Raw genomic sequence first — 17,395 nt, forward strand, 5'->3', positions numbered from 1 at the left:
CCCGGGCCTGAAGGGAAGGGCAGTTGGGGGGGACCCAAGCCTGCAGGGGAGGGCAGTTAGGGGTGACCAGGCCTGCAGGGGAGGGCAGTTAGGGGCAATCAGGCTGGCAGGGGAGCAGTTAGGCATCAATCAGGCTGGCAGGGGAGTGGTTAGGGGGTGATCAGGCTGGCAGGCAGAAGCAGTTAGGGGCAATCAGGAAGGCAGGCAGGCGAGCAGTTGGGAGCCAGCAGTCCTGGATTGTGAGAGAGATGTCCGACTGCCCGTTTAGGCCCGATCCTACCTGGATCAGGCCTAAACGGGCAGTCGGACATCCCTCGAGGGGTCCCAAATTGGAGAGGGTGCAGGCTGGGCTGAGGGACAACCCCCCCGCACGAATTTCGTGCACCGGGCCTCTAGTATTATGATATATATTAATAACATTTTACCAGAGATATGGCAAATGGTCGAAGAAAAATATTGAACATGAAAAGAGTCAAGAATATTGATAATTCAGTAAAGGGAAATGAATTAAATAATCAGGTTCAAGTTTTGTAAGTGTTTCTTTTTTTAATTGTAGAAACAGAGGTAACAAAAATTGGTCTTCACCTGGTAAGTGTGTACTCCCTGAGTCCTGAATGCAAATTCATGGCAGAAAAAGTACCTATGCATCCACGCAATCTTTTGTCTCGACCAATCTTCCATGTTACAAACAGTGGGCTGTAATGGAAGATAAAAACAGGGTAAATCAATAAATCAATTCAACTTAAGTATTTATTGAGCATTTTCTATATGCAAAGTTAGATGCCTGAGATATAAAGACCAAATGACAAAACCAAATAGGACTGCATTTAGCAATAATTACAGCTACAATATATTGAGCATACCCTATGTTAGGCAGCACAATAAATGTTTTAAACAAATTATCTTTTAGCCTCATCAACACCTCTAAGAGGCTAGTGCTATTACTAACATTTCTATTTTAGGTATGAGGCAGTCTCACAGTTCATACATAAAGTAAGAGCTCCAACCTGGACAATCCTGACTATAGGACCTTAACCATCATTTCCAAAATGCCATCCTAACTGGCTGCCTGATTCCTCATTTAAACCTCAAGTTACTGATTGATTCATAAGTCTAGTTTAAAAAATCTGGGGGTAAATCACCAATTTCAATAAATACTTAACTGAATATATTGGGACAAAGCACTGTAAAAGGTGCTACAGGAAATACAAAGTTGCCTAAAACATAGTTGTTGCTCTCTAGGAGCCAGTACAGAAGGCAGACATGTTCATAGTAAACTGCTATAAATTAAGCTACTGGGATAGAAGAAAATTTCATTGAGCTTGACCATCGTCAGCTTGGCTTATAAAAATGAGTAGGGTTCAGAGATGAAGAACAACAGCAAACGTTAACAAAGTAATTCTTTGAAATCAGAAAATTTATTTTAAATTTTAGATAAAATTATTGCCAATAAGTACAACCTCTCAAGCATCAACTACAAAAAGACTGGTATCAACTGTAATATAATGGCATCAAGAAAGTAATATAGTTTTAAATGAAGTTTAATACAGTAAATGTTTGGATTCTATAGCAAACCACTGACAGTCTCACTTATTGGTTAAGTCTAAAAGCAATGATTTTCATCAGAAGCTACTTTATATGTTTTATGAAATAAATTAATTTATACACATTAGGACATTTTGTAAAATAATAAACACCTATAGTTGGGGATGGCTCGTGTTAATAAGAGTATTAACAGTATTGTTAGTATCATGTAATAGATTTCAACTTTCTAAAAATTTAAATTTTAGGGGAACATACCATATGTCATTTTTTGTTATAATATGCTGTTGAGTTGGAAACACATTATTTCTTTAAAGTAGCCTCTAGTGAATCACCAGAGGTTGAATAGATATCCTGTTGAAGCACTTCAATCACCCACCTCAAACATTTAAATTGTGCTGAGTTCTGACAGGTAGCCACAATGGCAGACAGGTTCCAAATAAACAGTATACAAACCAAGGAGCAGTACTAAGAATTACCTTCTTTCTGGAGTCAAATACCCAGAGGCACTGAAAAAGATGACTAAAGTGCAGGGCCAAGCTGTGGTTATTAGTATTCAAGTGCTGAATGAACTACAGTAAAGGTACTAAAATAAAAAGCAAAATGTAAATTCTAGGTTTTCTGTTTTCTACATCATGTGTACTGAATATATTATAACTTGATAAAAGATTCTAATGCTCCCATTGGAAATTTCCTCTAATTGCTCTTGACTAATATTAGATCAGAAAGAAAAGAATTAGAATTATTTTCTCACAAATACTAGTATCCTAAAATTCACATGTTACCTCTAAAGATGAATTTCACCTCTTCATTTTTTTACTTTCTAATTTGAAGGAGTCAATATCAACAACCATTATATGGACAGTAAGACATCAATCCTCTCCCATAACAACGCCTATGCAAAATATCTCTACACAAGCCATGTCCCTTGGCAGACCCTGAACAAAGTGAATCACACTGTACTATATATAACATGTCTTTAAAATACCATGATGGCTTCTCAATAACACAGAACCAAGGGGCATATTCTCTCCTCAGTGACTTGAGAGAAAATCTAAAAATACAAGTGAATTCATTTCCTATCAGAAACACAAGAAATGAAAGTCTTTTAAAAGTACTTTCAATTCTCTTATTTATCCCACTAATATATATATAATCCTCTCTACTCAAGAAAACATTCAAAATTCATAGGATAAATAGAAAAGACAGATTAAACAATATGTTATGAAATATGTTGGAGGACATTCAAACACATAGTGGGGGGAATTATAGTTTCTTATAATGCTAATAGAGGCCCAGTACATGAAATTCGTACATGGGTAGGGTCCCTAGCGGCTGCCAGCCAGGGTCTCCCTTCCCTAGGCTGCCTGCTGCCACCGCTGGCCAGGGCCTCCCTTCCCCTGGCTACTGACTGGGGCCTCTCCTTGCACCCGCCTTGGCCTGGTGCCGCCCGCTCACCTGCTCCACCATCCCGCTGTGGTCCCGCTCTTGTCAGGGCCCATAGGGGCCGGCAGCACCTCCACTGCCGCCCGCTGCCAGTGCTGCGTCGACAAAGCCCACCAAGTTCCATGCCCCCCCTGGTGGTCAGCGCACGTCTAACTCCTGGTCGGTTGAACTGCCACCAGTAGGGTCAATTTGTATATTAGCCTTTTATTATACAGCAGTGGTTCGCAACCTTTCTAATGCTGCGACCCTTTAATACAGTTCCTCATGTTGTGGTGACCCCCAACCATAAAATTATTTTCATTGCTACTTCATAACTATAATTTTGCTACTGTTATGAATTGTAATGTAAATATCTGTGTTTTCCGATGGTCTTAGGCGACACTGCTAGTGGTTCTCAACCTGTGGGTAGCAATGAAAACAATTGTATGGTTGGGGGTCACCACAATATTACAGAACTCTGAACTGTATTAAAGGGTCGCGGCATTAGAAAGGTTGAGAACCACTGTTATATAGGATGCTTTCACTGATGAAGTGATGATGTAGTCAGGAGGTAGGGCTCTAGAGGATATGCTGCATTTTGCTATGCAGCCTGGGAGAAAAGGCACTCCATAATAACTAAGAACACGAAAATGCAGGAGTGCACAACACTGTGGTCTCTTCCAGATTTAACATTCTATACATTTCAGGCACTACTGAATATGTGTTCTAAAGAGCTCGCATAAGAGGCAAAGCAGATGCAGAATTGTCTGTACTCTCCCTGTTCCTTACCAACATTCATTCTGGTATTGTGGGGAACTATCTGTGTCAAAGATGTGAAGGATTTATACTTGACAACCTCACTGTGTTTATGGCAGATGCCTAAAGATGGAAGAAATCAGACTTTTAGTAGACAGAATAAAACTATTCCTTCAAAACCTGGGACTCTAATTTACAAAGGCTCCTCCAATATCTTTTATAAAGAATACATATAAGGAATTAAAAAGCACACACAAAATACCTAAAAGCAATATTTAATGAGGAAAAATTGGGAAGTTGATGATTTTAAAGTAGACTGAAACAGAATAAACATAAATGAGCACAAAAGATATCTTTAGAGTGATAACTGCTTTGTACAGGGCAATGACTACGGGGACATTCACTATGTATTATCTAAAAATAGCAACAAAAAAGTTTTATTTTTCCCAACACACAGAGGGGAAAAATAGGCAAAGTAGAAAAAGAGATCTAAGCCTGTTGCGAGAAGCTGCTCAATGACAAGGATATAAGGAAAATAGTTCATGGTAGGACAGAAATGGAATATTTTTGGAAAATATTTTTACCATATGGTTTAAGGCCACTTACATACATTGAAAAAATACCACAAAATAGAAAAGGGCTCAAAAAGAAATGAAATATTAATGGAAATGTTTATCTGAGGGTAACTAGACATTGCTTTTTAAGGAATTTTCCTACTTCTCAACATTTTATACCACTATGTTTTAAGAAACCTTTGGAGAAACTCCATTTTTCCCAGTCTGTGGACAGGAACACTTAGTAACTACCTAATCTAAGTGAATCCTCCCTTCCAACTGGCAGCCAATACCATCAGGTCAATAGCAGTAGCTCTCAGGGAAATGTAGTTGTATGAAATCAGAATGAGTACAGAAAAGCAATGTACCCTGGGCAGGATATTCCCCAGTCCAAGTGGCATGCCACTTCCTGTGCCCCTCTTTAAGAATAACCTATTGATGCAGGCTAGAACAGGTTAGAAATATGTTTGTAGGAGATGGGAACAACTATGAAACAGGTGCCATTACTTAACAATATTTTATCCTAATTCCTATTTCCCCAGCCATACCATGGCAAAAAACAGAGGTTAAAAAGAAATAGCAGCCTTAGACATTTGTAAGCCCGCACTCTGACAATTTGCTCTTCATTAGAATTAGATTATTTAGAATGAAGTTTATAGGTGGTAACATTAACAATGATATCAATCCCAATCAATGTAATACTAATTACTAATATATATATATTTTTCAACAAGATTAATATTGTAGGTAGATATGGGTAAAGAGAGAAGCCCTCTAACTTGGTTCTTTCCTTCTGCCTACAAATAATAATTGCTTCTCAACTATGTTCAGGTTCTTCTGTTACTTAGCTCAAAAATTCAACTGAATTACTCATAAAAAAACAGAAATGGAAGAGTTTTCCTTTCATCACCAGGTGAAAATCTTTCACTTCTTATTCCAACACAAAGTTATGTATATTATTTACAAATCATATAAACTATAGATTCAATTCATAAATATATACTGAGTGGCCAGATTATTATCTGGCCACTCAGTGTATATCCTATATAATAAAAGGCTAATATGCAAATTGTCCCCTCAACCAGGAGTTCAACCAGCAGGCAGGCCGGCCAACCTCCCATGTCCCCTCCTTCTGGCCAGGCTGGCCAGACCCCACCCATACATGAATTCATGTACCGGGCCTCTAATATATATACACACTGAGTGGCCAGATTATTATGCATTCAGAGATCATAATAATCTGGCCACTCAGTGTATACTCAATATGGTTAAATCCTGTATTAGTCTGCTTGGGGTGCCATAACAAAATACAACAGACTAGGTGGCTTATACAACAGAAATATATTTTTGCACACTTTTCAGGCTGGAAAGTCCAAGATCAAGGTTCCAGCAGGGTTCTATTTCTGGTGAGAGTTCTCTTCTTGGATAGTAGATGACTGCTTTGTCCTGATATAGCCTTTCCTCCGAGCACACAGAAAGAGCCAGTGATCATACACAGGAGCTCTCCAATGTCTCTTCTTACAAGGACACTAATTCTATGGGATGAGGGCACCACTCTTATGACCTCATTTACCCTTAATTACCTCATTATAGGCCCTATCTCCAAATACAGTCACAGTTGGGGTTAGATTTCAATGTATGAATCTTGTGGGGACACAATCTAGTCCATAGCAAATCCCTAACAAAAATGTTAGCACACAGTTGAAAGTTTACATAATAGTGTATCTAAAGTTATTAACTAAAAGAACTTTGAAGAATTACCTGTTTCTTCTTCATTTTACAGGCGAAAAACAAAAATCGACCCAGGGAGACTAAATGCAGAGGCACCACGCTGGTTAGTGTTAGAACTTGGCTGATTCTTCAAATTTTCTTACAACCGATTTAATTTTTCCCCCTTACATGCGGAAAAATTGTGTGTAGCATATCAGAGAATAGGAAAATCTCATGAATACTACACAGTACCATGCAGGTAGGCATAAGCACAAATATCCTCCTCCTCAGAGAGACTAGCTGAGAAGATACCAGGGCAAACTGGAAATGCTGGATAAGCTAGAAACTAGACCCAATCTATAAATGTTTATACCAAATTTGACATGCTTGGTCTATACTATTCCCATTAAAAGCTCATAGCAAAACCTACCAGTTTATTTTTGATGGTTTCCCAGCACCTGTTCTGATGCCCTCTCAACCTTCTTGCTTCATTTTTTAAATACTGTTTAGCCAGCCTTCATCAAACTCAGGTGTTTTGGGAATATCTACAAATTTTCATCAAATCAAAATTTCTATTTACCATCTGATTATTTAAGTAATTCATATTACTTAATGAGACTTTTGAATGAATGAATGATTAATGAATGAATAAGGCTTAACTCTTCCAGATAATTCAAAATTCGAATTGATAGAAAGCCCTGAAAGGAGAGGAATAGAAAGGGGTAAATGGGGGTAAGGTTCTAAAGCATTTTATACTTTCTCAGCCACACTAATCCTTTACTGAAGAGAAGGAAAATACACGAAATCACCATTATAGCCTATACAACACTCTTCCCTCCAACCTTTGTAAATAGTCTGTATCCATGGAGCTCAGGAAAATAAGGACACAGACAGCATAGTTTAGTATAGAAAACCACAAGTATCTGAAAGTGTGAATCAGGAATTACCAATCTTTCAGTAATTTCCTCTACCTGGTATTCCCAGAAATTCTATCATAACAGCATTATGTTTTTATTTTCCCTGTTTTTATAATGCTAATTTAACTGGCAAATGCCAGAGGAAGAGAGGCAGTCTAAAGACTTACATATGACTGGGAAGGTTGAAAGTATGCGTGTGCCTTGCAAATCAAGGATAATCACTACCAACATACAACCAGCCAAATCACAAGCACACTTTAAAAGATTACTTGATTCTGCCAATTTTTGAGCTGAAAGAATCATTTCTTCCTTTTAGCAAGACCAAATCAGCAATTTTCAGTAAGCCAAAAAAATTCAGTCTCAGACTTGACATATTGCAATAGTCTGTCTTATTATTTTGTTTTTTTTTTATAGCCCCATATTAGATGAAAAAAACTACCTGCATTGGAAAAAATACCATATTTGCACATATTTTTTCTTCTTAGTTGACACTGCAGTGGGTATTAAATTTAACATATGGTAGCATTGTAAGGATGAAATAGTTGTGTGTTTCTTCTTATAATAGGAACAAACCACAAATCTTTATTATCTGAAAATGTAACTCCATTAAATTTTAAATGACAGATTTCTATAGATTTCCAAAATAAAATAATTTCTATTTGAAATTCCTATTCTGAAACAATTTCTTCAAAGAACTTTAAGGTTTGAGACTCAGCCTTTATTATGAAAAGAATTATTTTTATATATAAAACAGGCCAGGCAAAAACAGATGACCTTCAGCTAAAGTCTTAAGATTTCTAAAGTCAATATAAGCAAAACTAAAAGACTAGAGTAACTAGATCCAGCAGTTTTAAAATGAATATTGTTGAATACAGTCAAATCTTTTTTTATGCCATTAAAATTTTTATGGAACAGTGTTTTGGGACTTTCATTTGACAATTTGCATTGCTGGATGATGGGGAGAATTCTTAACACTTTAAACAAAACAAGAAGACAAGTAAGGGTGTTTTTTTGTTTGTTTGTTTTGGTTTGGCTTGATTTGGTTTGGTATCTATAACTTACCTTCCCATCTAATTACCTATCTTCTACCATCTCAATTAGCAAAAAATATGTTGACTGAGTTAAACACTAACATAAAAAGAATTGGACAGTTATCCAGCTTCTTCATTCTAGATTTTTATCGTGTTTCCTGTTCCAAGGAGATTCAATGTAATGTGCCAGCTTAATAAGTAAGACCGGCAATAAAACTTTGATATATTTGTTTTTCACATGTTTCCTGGGTTTAGGAAGGTAACTGTTTTGATTTTAAAGTCTTGTATTGGATTACTTGCTCCTTTGGGAGAAAGGAGCTGGATAGACTCAGCTTTGTAGCAGGAATTCAGCATGTCCTTCTTATTTTAAGGGAAAGAAGAAAAGTGGGATCTAGGGACAAAGTGCTAAAGTGAGAGCTTATTTTGTATCAGAGCTGCTTATGCTGCCTTTGCTTCCCCCTTCCTTTTACTTTCAGAAAACAGTTCAACCTCTCAAGAACCTCTCTCTACTATTAAATATCTGAGAGATTGAGGCTTTCTTTTTTTACATTGAATTGACATCCTCACCTCTAAAGTGTTTCTTTAAAAAAAATCAACTTTATTAAAGTTTTATTTCTATAATAAAAGCACCTATTTAAGTGTAAAATTCAACAAATTTTGACAAATGTACACAAACATAACCTAAACCAGTGGTCGGCAAACTCATTAGTAAACAGAGCAGCAAACAGCGGCTCGCAAGCCGCAGTTTGCCGACCACTGACCTAAACCACAGTTTCCTCATACCTCTTTGCAATCTGCCCCCCCCTCCGCCCCCACACACACTCCTGGAACCTGGTGAACACTAACCTGGTCCCTATTATTTTGCTTTTTCTAAAATTTCATGTAAATGGAATCATCCAGTATGTAGTCTTTTGTGTATACCTTCTTTCATTTAGAATAAAGCTTTTTCTATTCATCCATGTTGTTTGGTCCTTTTTATTGTTGAGTAGTATTACACTGATTGGATATACCAAAATTTATTTATACATGCATTCACTGATGGATATTAGGATTGCTTCCAGTTTGGGGCATCTATAAATAAAACTGCTATGATAATATTTGCATTTAAGTTTTTGTGTGAACATAAGTTTTCATTCTTGTTAGGTAACTACCTGCAAAGAGTATTGCTGAGCTATGAGTAGGTGTATATTTAACTTTACAAGAAATTGTCAAACTTCCAATTAGCCATACCAATTTCCAGTGGCAGTACCAATTACATTCCTACCAGCATTGTATGACTGTGCCAGTTGTCCACATCCTCACCAACACTTGGTCTTCTCTTTTTTAAAAATTCAAGCTAATGTGTAGGGATATTTCATTGTGGCTTTAATTTGCAGCTCTCTGATAATTAAGGATATTGAGCAACTCTTCAACTCTTTTTTAAAATATAATTTTATTGATTTCAACAAGGAAGGGAGAGGGAGAGAGAGATAGAAACAATGAGAATCATTGATCAGCTGCCTCCTGCACACCCCCTACTGGGGATCGAGCCCACAACTCTGGCATGTGCCCTTCACTGGAATCTAACCTGGGACCCTTCAGTCCATAGGCAGATGCTCTACCCACTGAGCAAAACCGGCTAGGGTAACTCTTCAACTCTTAACATTCACTCATATATCTTCTTTTGGGAGGTGCTTGTTCAACCCATTGACTCAATTTTATTTATTTATTTTAAATCTTTATTGTTGAAAATATTACATATGTCTCCTTTTTCCCCCATTGACCCCCTCCAGCCCACCCCCACCCCCTGCCCCAGGCTTTCACCACCCTGTCTGACCCCCCCCCACTCTGCCTTCCCCTCCGAGATTCCACACTCTGTTCTATGCTTCCATGTCTCTGGATCTCATTTTTAAATTGAATTGTCTTCTATTGAGTTGTGGGTTTTTTAAAAATATATTCTGCATACCAATCTTATCACATATATGCACTGCAAATATATTTTCCTACTCCATGGTTTGCCTTTTCATTTTCTTTTTTTAAAATTTTCTCTTCTTAAATATATATTTTTATTGACTTCAGAGAGGAAGGAAGAGGGAGAGTTAGAAACATCAATGAGAATCATTGATTGGCTGCCTCCTGCATGCCCCCTACTGGGATTGAGCTGCAACCCAGGCATGTGCCCTTGACTGGAATCGAACCCAGGACCCTTCAGTCCTCAGGACGCTCTATCCACTGAGCCAAACCAGCTAGGGCTGCCTTTTCATTTTCTTAATGGTATCTTTTGAAGAGCAGATATTTTAAAATTTGATGAAGTGTACTTTTATCAATTTTCCTTTTCTGGTTCATGTTTTTGTGTCTAAAAGAAGAAAGCTTTATCCAAAGGTAATGAAGATTTTCTCCTGTTCTCTTCCAGAAGATTTATAAATTTAGCTCTTACATTTAGGTTTATGACATGGTTACTTTTTTGTGTATACTGTGAGGTTCAATTTTTTATTTATTAATATTTGGTGAAGGATCTTTGTATGTATGAATATTGGTCTTTGGTTTTCTTGTAATATCTTTGTTAGTTTTTGGTATTTCCAGTGATGCCAGCTTCGTGTAATAAGTTGAGAAGAATTTTAACCTCCTGTTTTTCTACAAATTTGGTTTATTTTATAGAATTCACCACTGAAGTCATTAGAGCTTGGATTTTCATTATGGGATAATTTTTAATTATAATTTTTATTTCCTTAATAGATATAAGGTTATTCAGATTTTTTAGTTCTTTCTGAGTCTGTTTTGGTAATTTGTGTCTTTCAAGTAATTCTTCCAATTCCTTTAAATTGTAGAATTTGTTGGCATAAAGTTATTCACAATATTCCCTTGTTATCCATCTCATACCTACCATAGGATCTATAGAAATGCCCTCTTTCCTTCCTGATATTGGTAATTTATGTTAATTTTTATCTTTTATGTCTTTTTTATCTTTACCAATCTACCTATAGGTTTATCAATTCTGCTGATCTTTTCAAAGAGCTGGCTATTGATTTTTCTTTATTGTTAGTTTTCTATTTTATTGATTTCTACTCTTCTAATATTTTATTCATCTTTCTCAGGGTTAATCTGCTCTTCATTTTCTTATTTCTTAATGTGGAATCTTAGATTATTGATCTTAGATCTTATTTTAAAGCTATAAATTTCCCTCTAAGCACTGTTAGATATATCCCACAAATTCCAGTGTGTTGTTTTCAATATTATTCAGTTCAAAATATTTTTAAATTTCCCTTATATTTACTTATTTGACCCATGATTCATTTAGAGATATACTGTGTAATCCTATCTAATAAAGAGGGAATATGCTAATTGACATCACACCCTCACAAAGATGGCAGTACCCACAGGCAATAAGGAGGGAATATGCTAATTGACTGCCACACCCTCAAAGATGGCGGCACCCAGTCCCCTCAGCCCCGCCCAGGCGGCAGGTGCGCGGCACGGCCCCCTGGTGGGTCCAGCCGCTCCACGCACCTGTCTCTGGAGTCCCCCAGTACCCACAGCCCCCCAGCTGCCCAGGGCTGGCCCGAGGTACAGGCAAGCCTTGTATGGTGGCTTTCCAGCCGCCCAGGGCCGGCCTGAGGTGCAGGCAAGCCTTGGATGGCAGCTGCCTAGCTGCCCAGGGCCAGCCCAAGGCACAGGTAACCAGGGCCGGCCGAGGCTTACGCTGCCAGCAGTGGCAGCAGCAGAGGTGTGATGGGTGTGTTGCCTTCCCCTGATCGCCAGGTTGCCTCCCACCCCTGAGGGCTCCCGGACTGTGAGAGGAGGCAGGCCGGGCGGAGGGAACCCCCCCTCCAGTGCATGAATTTTCATGCACCGGGCCTCTAGTTTACTAATATTTGACAATTTTCCAGATATCTTTTTATTGATTTCTAATTTTATTCCATTTTGATCAGAGAACATAATTTGTATAACTTCAATTCTTCTGAATATACTGAGGCTTGTTTTATGGCTCAGAATGTGGTCTATCCTAGTGAATATACCATGTTAATTTGAAAAACAAAGATGTATTCTGGTAGTTTCAAGTCCACTGCTTTAAAAATGTCAAGTAGGTGTAGTTGATTGGTAGTGTTGGTCAGGTTTTCTATCTACTCACTGATTTTTTTTTGTCTATTTGTTCTATCAATTACTGAGTTAAAGAGTGTTGAAGTATACAACTCAAATTATGGTTTTGTGTATCATTTCAGTTGTATCTGCTTTTTAAAAACATGTATTTTGAGTCTCTATGAGGAGCATACATTTAGGATTGTTGTCTTCTTGATGAATTGACCACTTTACCATTATGAAATACCCCCCTTGTCCTGGTAATACTGTTTGTCCTGAAATCTAATTTGTTTAATTAATATAGTCACTCTAGCTTTCTTATGATTAGTTTTGTATGATATACCTTTCCCATCTTATTTTTAACCTGTGTCTTTAATATTTTTTAATATATTTTTAATTTATTTCAGAGAGGAAGGGAGAGGGAGAGAGAGATAGAAACATCAATGATGAGAAAGAATCATTGATCTGCTGTCTCCTGCATGCCCCACAGTGGGGATCGAGCCCACAACCCGAGCATGTGCCAGGACCGGGAACTGAATCGTGACCTCCTGGTTCAAAGATTGATACTCAACCACCAAGGCACACCCACCAAGATATGTCTTTATTCTTAAAATGGTTTCTTAAGAGTCAATACATAGTTGGGTCTTGCATTTTTATGCAGCGTTTTAATTGGAGTATTTAGACTACTTATATTCAATGTAATTTTGATATGATTGTCTACCATGTTTATATTTGATATTTGTAGTTGTGCCTCTTTTGGCGGTTGTTCCAGGCTGTATTATGATGAATCTTTAACTTACTTCAATCTACCTTCAAGTAATACCACTATACATATAACACTATACATAGCAGCATATATCCATTTCACTCCTTCCATCCCTTGGAGCTATTGTCATACCTTATATAAATTCCAAGATAGATTATTAATTTTGTTTTAAACAATGACTTAATTTTAAAAGAACATTTTAAATGAGAAACAAAGTATGTTATATTTACCCCATACTTACTGCACTTATCGGGAACTCTTCATTACATTGTAGAGATCCAAGTTTCCATCTGGTATCATTTTCCTTCAGCCTGAAAAACTTCCTTTAATATTTCTTGTAGTACAGGTCTGCTGGTAACAATTCTTTCAGTTTTTGTTTGTCTGGAAAAAAATGTATTTCACCTTCATTTCTTTTTGCTTTAATTTTTTAAAGATATTTTCATTGGAGATAGGATTTGAGTTTTTATTTTTTCTTTCAGCACTTCAAAGATCCCATTCCATTGTCTTCTTGCTTGCATTTTTTTCTAATGAGACCTATGATTTTTTATCTGTGTTCTTCTGTATTAATGTGTTTCTTTTTCTCTAGCTTCTTTTTAGATGTCCCCTCTACCATTGGTTTTCAGCAATTTGATTATAATAGTCATGGTGTGGTTTTCCTTTGTGGTTATTCCAATTAAGAGTTTATTGAGCTTCTATGCATTTATAGTTTTCATCATAATTGGAAAATTTTAGTCATTATTTCTTAAACTATTTTTCAGCCTATTCCTCTCTCTCCTTTCCTTTTGGAACTCCAATTACATGTATGTTAGTCTGCTTGATATTGTCCCACAGTTCTCTCTCTTATCTTCAGGGTTTTTCCATTCTCATTTGCAGATTGGATAATTTCTACTGTTGTGTCTTCAAATTCATTGATTTTTTTCTTCTGTATTCTAATCTGCTATTAATCTCATCCAGTGAATTTCTCATTTCATATTCTATACTTTTCAGCTCCAGAAGTTCTAATTGGTTCTTTATATGTCTTCGATTTTTCCTCATTATATTCATGTTTTACTTTCAATTATTCAACCTATTTTCATAGCTGTTTTAAAGTCCTTGCCTGCTAAATTCTTTTTTTAATATATTTGTATTGATTTCACAGAGGAAGGGAGAGGGAGAGAGAGACAGAAACATCAATGATGAGAGAGAATCATGGATCAGCTACCTCCTGCATGCCCCGCAATGGGGATCGAGCCCGCAACCCAGGAATGTGCCCTGACTGGGAATGGAACCGTGACCTCCTGGTTCATAGGTCAACACTCAACCACTGAGCCATGCCAGCTGGGCTAATTCTATAACCATCATTTCTGATTCTGTTCCTATTGACTGATTTCCTCCTGGTTATGAATCACATGTTAGTGCTTCTAGGAATGTTTAGTAATTTTTGGATGTCAGATACTACAATCATATTCTTTTTTAAATTTTATTTATTATTTATTCATTTTTAATATATTTTTATTGATTTCAGAGAGGAAGGGAGAGGGAGAGATAGAAACATCAGTGATGATAGAGAATCATTGATTGGCTGCCTCCTGCACAACCCCCACTGGGGATCGAGCCCGCAACCCGGGCATATGCCCTTGGCCAGAATCGAACCTGGGACCCTTTAGTCTGCAGGCCAACATTCTATCTACTGAGCCAAACCAGCGAGGTCTCATTATATTCTTGATTGCTTTGATTTTACTGTCTTCCTTCAAAGAATGTTGAAGTTTATTTTGTCATGCATCTAAATTATTTGTGGATAATTATTTTTCAACACTTGGTTTATAAGTTTTATTAGATTGGATTCAGAGTAGCCTTTACCCTAGGACTACATTACCCCTATTACTAAGGTATGATGCTTCTGGGATTTCTACTAAATACCCTGGGTGTTCAGCAAAATCTTTCCACTTTTGCTGTAGGAACTCAAATGTCTCTCAGTCCTGTGAGTTTTGCTAAGTTTTCAACTTATAACACCTGAGTAATTGTTTTTTGCACAGCCATATGTGTTTCTTTCAACACATGCACAGATTTATATTAAGTGGAAGATAAAGGGGACACTTATGCAGATTTGTGGAACTATTTCTCTGAGTAGCTCCCTCCTCCAGTATGTTGCTGTACAAATTCCTATTACATAGGCCTCCCTGGGCTCCTATCTCTGCCTCATCAATTCAACAAGACTGCAGGCTCTGCTTGGGTTCCCTTTTACAATACTATGGTCCAGAAACTGGTTGCAGGGAAAAAGCCAGGTGAGTATAGGGCTCACTTTGTTGGTTCCCTTTTTCTCATGGATCACAGTCCTATGCTACCTGTTGCCCAATACCTGAAAACACTTGTTTCATATATTTTTCCAGTTCCTATTTGTTTATAAGGTATGTGAGGCAAAAGGAAACAAGTTTTATACCAGTTACTCTATCATGGACCAAAGTGGAAGTCTCAAAGCCTTTTAATACTGTGTTAATTTATGGGTCAAACTCTGGTAGGTTTCAGATGTTAAATGTGAAAAAAAACCTACCACAAATAGTAGAAGACTACAGCAAGCAGGAAAATGGTGCAGGAAGCCGAAAACAAAAGGAACAGATCTCTTCAGCTTTGACAGATAGTGAACTCTCAGAAGAATATGAAGTGACTTAACCAATTTCAGGGGCAACGTATTGCTCAGAACCGAAAGGTTAGAGATGTCACTTAAAAATATCAAATCAAGAACTCTGAAATCCAAAGTAATGAAATAAAAAAATCAAAGCAGTCAGGTAGAAACTGATCTTGACGAAGTGTCAGTTACCAGTCACACTGATATTTCTTTCTTTAAATCTATGCCAAAAATAGCTCACTTCTCTTATTCTCCCTCCATACAATTTTTTTTAAAGTGAATGCAATCTGAACAACCTTAATTTACAACAGCTAAAAGTCTTGAGGAAGTTAATAATCATGAATGATATCTGATGTAAGTGTGCCTTTGTTATTGCTATTTTTAAAGGGCTATTTTCCAACTATGACCATTTAAATATAAATAATCTTATGGCACAGCAATTTTCCTCACTACTATACTAGGTAACACTGAGTTTATCATATTCTCAATAGCCCAAGTCTTGTAATCACAGTGTCATAGCTATAGATAGGCAGTTGACTAAGGACAGGAACTGCACATTAATTCAACCAGATATGCTGTTATTTTATTATGGAAGAAATAAAGAATACTGTGATATGCGCCATTATATTATCATATCAAAGTTTTTTTTTTTAATTTCCCACTAACACATCAAACAACAAAGCCATTATAGTTCAATGTTCATAAAGTAAATTGAGTCAGCTTCTAATTTAGGAGGCAGAGATTGAGTCAGTCTCTAATCTGGGAGGCACAAAACAACATATATTTCCACAGAAAATGAGGATAGCAGTAAGCAAGCAAGTGCAGAACGAATGAGAAAAAAGACAAAGCTCATGAATGACACTGGCTGAGTTTGGCTGAGAAACTGAGATAAATCAAGTAGTGAGATGAGAAGGATAATTGCTTACCTTCTTGCTTTACACTTCTCTTTAGGTAGTCCTATAAAACTGCCTACTTCAAAGCCTGTAACTTTGTGAACAAATGAAACTGGAAGATAAACAAAAAGACCAAACTCCCTGGGAAGATAAAAAAAAGAACAAAGCATCCTAACCAACAAACATCAGTATAACAACTTCCTCTGTATATTTAAATGTTCTGATTTACAAAGCCTCCAGCTGAACTCCTAGGTACAAAGCAGACTACAAATTAGCCAAAGGTAATATATAGGGTCTGGAAGTGAGGGTGACCTACTCAGCTTCATCACATCAATACAATAAGGAAGTAAACTCTGCCACCTGAGCTATTGAATATGCTCATCCCTGAAAGCTCATGTTTCCCCTAGAATTCACCTAGTCCTCTTATTTAAAATCAACAAGAACAATAACTCAAACCTTTGCTTTTTATATAAATCCCACAGATAAAAAAAAATTTAAACTAGAGCTGTCTCTTTATTTCTAGATTTGAAATGCACTACCAGGCCTACCTCTCCCACCCCTTCTTGGCATTATACACTAACCAAGTTTCCAGGTGAAGATGCAGATATTGGGACTCTATATGTCTCAGTTGAATACTGCCATATTGATGAAAAATCTTTTTATTTGAAGAGTCTTTCAGTGACCAGCTTCATGCTATCAAACTTGCCCAGCATCTTTCCTCATTCTGCCAATGTAAACATACTACAAAAGCACTTCTTAAAGAAATGAAACTGAGCAATGGAAAAATTAAATCCAAATTGTTTTCTATAGGAATGCATTTCTTATTTTGTAATGTAACACAGCAAAATTACAAGATAATTGTTTTACTTATAATTAACTAGTTCTCAGATAGACTACAAAATTACATAATACATGTAAGTAACCCAATAAATGATTCACTACTAGTAAATGGTAGCTATTTTCACCCCAAATCTGTCTGCGAAGATCAGTTTGAATTAGAAAAGTCTGTATTATAAAGTTTAAAATGAAACAAATGTAGTTTTATCACTTTGGGATACATTCAAATTTACCAACCCATCTCCCCCCTTTTCTACTCGGGTGGTACTTTAATAAATAAGTTAAACAATTTAACAGATGAAA

At 36.8% G+C, this 17,395-nt stretch overlaps 1 protein-coding gene across 1 annotated transcript in view; it reads right to left on the bottom strand.

Annotated features, from left to right (window-relative positions):
* The window catches only part of AMMECR1 (AMMECR nuclear protein 1), a 130,080-nt gene that overhangs the window by 74,841 nt on the left and 37,844 nt on the right, over window positions 1-17,395 (bottom strand). The window contains exon 2 of the mRNA XM_080652991.1: window positions 586-696. Coding sequence (XP_080509117.1) covers window positions 586-696 — 111 coding nt within the window. The remainder of the gene's footprint in view (window positions 1-585; window positions 697-17,395) is intronic.

Source organism: Plecotus auritus, assembly GCF_963455305.1.
Source record: "Plecotus auritus genome assembly, chromosome: X".
Lineage (NCBI taxonomy): Eukaryota > Metazoa > Chordata > Mammalia > Chiroptera > Vespertilionidae > Plecotus > Plecotus auritus.